This window comes from Poecilia reticulata, linkage group LG6 (assembly GCF_000633615.1).
Source record: "Poecilia reticulata strain Guanapo linkage group LG6, Guppy_female_1.0+MT, whole genome shotgun sequence".
Classification (NCBI taxonomy): domain Eukaryota; kingdom Metazoa; phylum Chordata; class Actinopteri; order Cyprinodontiformes; family Poeciliidae; genus Poecilia; species Poecilia reticulata.
Genome location: NC_024336.1, coordinates 5,172,742 through 5,175,704, shown reverse-complemented (window position 1 = coordinate 5,175,704; position 2,963 = coordinate 5,172,742). Strand labels below are relative to the sequence as shown.

Below are 2,963 nucleotides of genomic sequence, written 5' to 3'. Positions count from 1 at the left end.
TGATCTGGTAATGAATCTCATTAACCATCTCAAAAAAAAAATCTTAAAGTCGTTAAGCGTGAACGAAACATTATACTCAAATACTACGGTCATGCTTGGTCTAATGTTTTTAGCCCACATGCAGAAACACTCAGAGAGATGGATGTAAAGGGTGTTTATTGCAAAATACAAAAAAATCAAACAAGGAAGCTCGACTAGACAGGTCAGCGGGTCAGAGTCCGGGTGCGTCTGCACACAAGGGAATAGAGAAGTCAGAATGGTTTCACAGAGGGTGAGAAAAGGAGATAACCACTGGCTGGGAGTACAGTTCTTACTTGGAAAACAAGTGGAAAATGACGGGTGGAGGTACGGGGTTCCAGACAGTGGAGAGAGCTAATGGAGGCAGGCTGGGGAAGGACCAGGCGTTGGAGGGTGGCAGGTCAGGTGTGCCCCCACAGGGGAGCAGCAGAGCTGGCAGCAGAGGCGTCACGGAAGGTTTCTCCTGGACTGGTGGGCTTGAGGAAACCAACCCCAAGGGCCTCGAAGGGTTCCTGAAGGAAAGGTCACAAGAGTAGGGTGAGAACCTGAACAAACTCAGGTCAAAACACAAGAAGACTTAGGCTAAGCACGCTGAGGAGCTAGAGTACCAAAACTGGCAAACACTCTGGCAAGGAAGTGTTGACTGTCTGCTGCTTATATACTCCTCCAGATGATGATTCCCCTCAGGTGCGGATAGTTGAGAGTCTGTAGGCACGCCTCTCCAGCAGAGTGACCCAATGGCTCCCTCTGGTGGACAGGTGAAGAACTGAAAAGGAAACACTAATCCCCACCACCTGGAACCTAACAACTACAAACTGTCAGATGCAATAAAATGAACATTTGCCTTGTTAACACACGAGTCACATCAATGTAACACACAGAAACATGGCACACTGGAAACTCCTGTCTTTTTTTTTCTTTTTTTTTCCCCAGTTTTTTATATCCTAGCCTAAAAACTCTAATGTATTAAACTCTTGGAGTTTTGACAAAATTAATAAAAATTTATCACAACTTACCCCTGAAACTTTATTTTTCACAAATCTACACATTTAAGTTCAAAATCTAAAACTAGCTAAATTTATTAGACTTAAAGGGTAAAAGATAATAGACACAACTAAATGCCGCTCAATTGTTTTGCAGTGCACATAGACACGGCCCTCGGTTCTCTACCCCTCCACCTCCATCCTGCTCCTCTGTACAGCCCCCTCAGCCCGCCCACTGCTCTCGGTCCTTCACTCCCTTTTCTTGTCCCTCCTCCTCAGAGGACCGACTCTGTCTCTTTCTGCTCTTGTCTCTCCAGTCAAGGAGAAACTAATTGGAGGAAAGAATAAACGAAAGGAACTTTTGAAATACTGAGAGCAGCAAAAGTTTACTTCTCTGCAGCATGCCTCAGAAAGGTAAGCTTCGCGTCTGTTCTTAGTCTGTGTCTATGTGGAGTCCCTCCATCACTTCTACAATCAGCATTAGGAACGTGAAATAAAGCCAAATTTGCGTATTTGTTCATCTTAGTTGTTCATAGCAAAAATAAATAAATACATGAATTAATAATAATAATAATAATAATAATAATAATAATAATAATAATAATAATAATAATAATAATAATAATAATAATAATAATAATAATAATAATAATAATAATAATAATAATAATAATAATAATAATAATAATAATAATAATAATAATAATAATAATAATAATAATAATAATAAAAGATAGAAGGAAAGAAAGAAAAAGAAAGAATCAATGAAAAAGAAAGGAAGAAAACTCGACGCTGATGAAGATTGATGAATATTTTCTGAAGAATCACGTTTGTCATCAACCATCCCGGTGTAAAGAGYTGCATCCAGACCCGGTCTGACGGACCGAGTTTTACCGGCCATGAAATCTGCTACCGAAACGGGCCTTGGACCCATCAGTCAGCGAACCGCCGTTAGTATGCAGGACCGAACCCGGGCGGCTGCTCCGCTCCGCTCCGAGTTCTTTACAGTACCGGACAAGCTGCGCATGAACAACTCAGCTAACAAATATTACCAAATAAATTAAGCAATCCTCAAGAAAAGAGGCACATTTTTGAAAACCCTTTTTATTAATAATGTAATTTAAAGCACCGTGAACCCAATGGCGTTAAACGCGTGAGACATTGTCCACTATCACCAATATTTTTATAGGAAAATTGCTGGACAATTTTTTTGTAACGTACTAAAAAAATACGAAAATGTATATTTTTTCAGTCTTACATAAACATTTAGCTGTCAATGTGCTCGTAAAATGTATTTTGTTTTCCTAACAACTAAGTAAATCTCAGTTTAGAAATGAAACGTTTACATTCGCAGCAAACTTTTGCAACTCTGGAGCTTTCTTTCATTTAAGGAAATAAAAACGCGCAAAGCCTCCTTGCAGGTTTTAACTGAATACTTTAACTAAAAGTTGATCATTGTTTCAGAATGTCTCCCTAACTTTATGCACTTCAGGAGTCTTTGATACTAAATACCAGCTGTTCTTCCAGCCGATTTGAGAAGATCAATGTTTGCTCTCTGTGCAGCGCAAACTCCACTGCAGTGAGCCTGAATTTGAAGAACTGGCTGCTCACTACAGATCCACTGAAACATCCACTAAGTTATTCACTTAAGCTCGACTTCATTTGGAATCCAAGAAGTTAAAGGCTTTCAGGTAGAGAATCAGTCTGCCATGAGACAAGTCTTTATTAACATCAGTAAGTTCATCTGTAACTTTCTAAAGTTACTGTGTGATCAAGAGTCTACAAGTATAAATGGATTCTAAAGGCKGTGGACAGTTTATGTGTTTGGCTGATGAAGAAACAGCAGCCGGGCTGTAAAAACAGGTTCTCAGGTCTGTCGGTTTAAACCTCCGTTATCTCCGTCAGTGTGATTAAATGATGTGATTAAATGAACAGGAAAGTTGATTTTTTTAAAGACATAAG

The 2,963-nt window shown here is 39.5% G+C and overlaps 1 protein-coding gene across 1 annotated transcript in view; it reads left to right on the top strand.

Moving 5' to 3' along the window:
- Positions 1-1,276: 1,276 nt before the first annotated feature.
- LOC103465784 (paired box protein Pax-6-like) overlaps positions 1,277-2,963 on the top strand; it is a 31,951-nt gene continuing 30,264 nt past the window's right edge. The window contains exon 1 of the mRNA XM_008410940.2: positions 1,277-1,415. Within this exon, the coding sequence (XP_008409162.1) occupies positions 1,403-1,415 (13 nt within the window). The 5' untranslated portion in view covers positions 1,277-1,402. The remainder of the gene's footprint in view (positions 1,416-2,963) is intronic.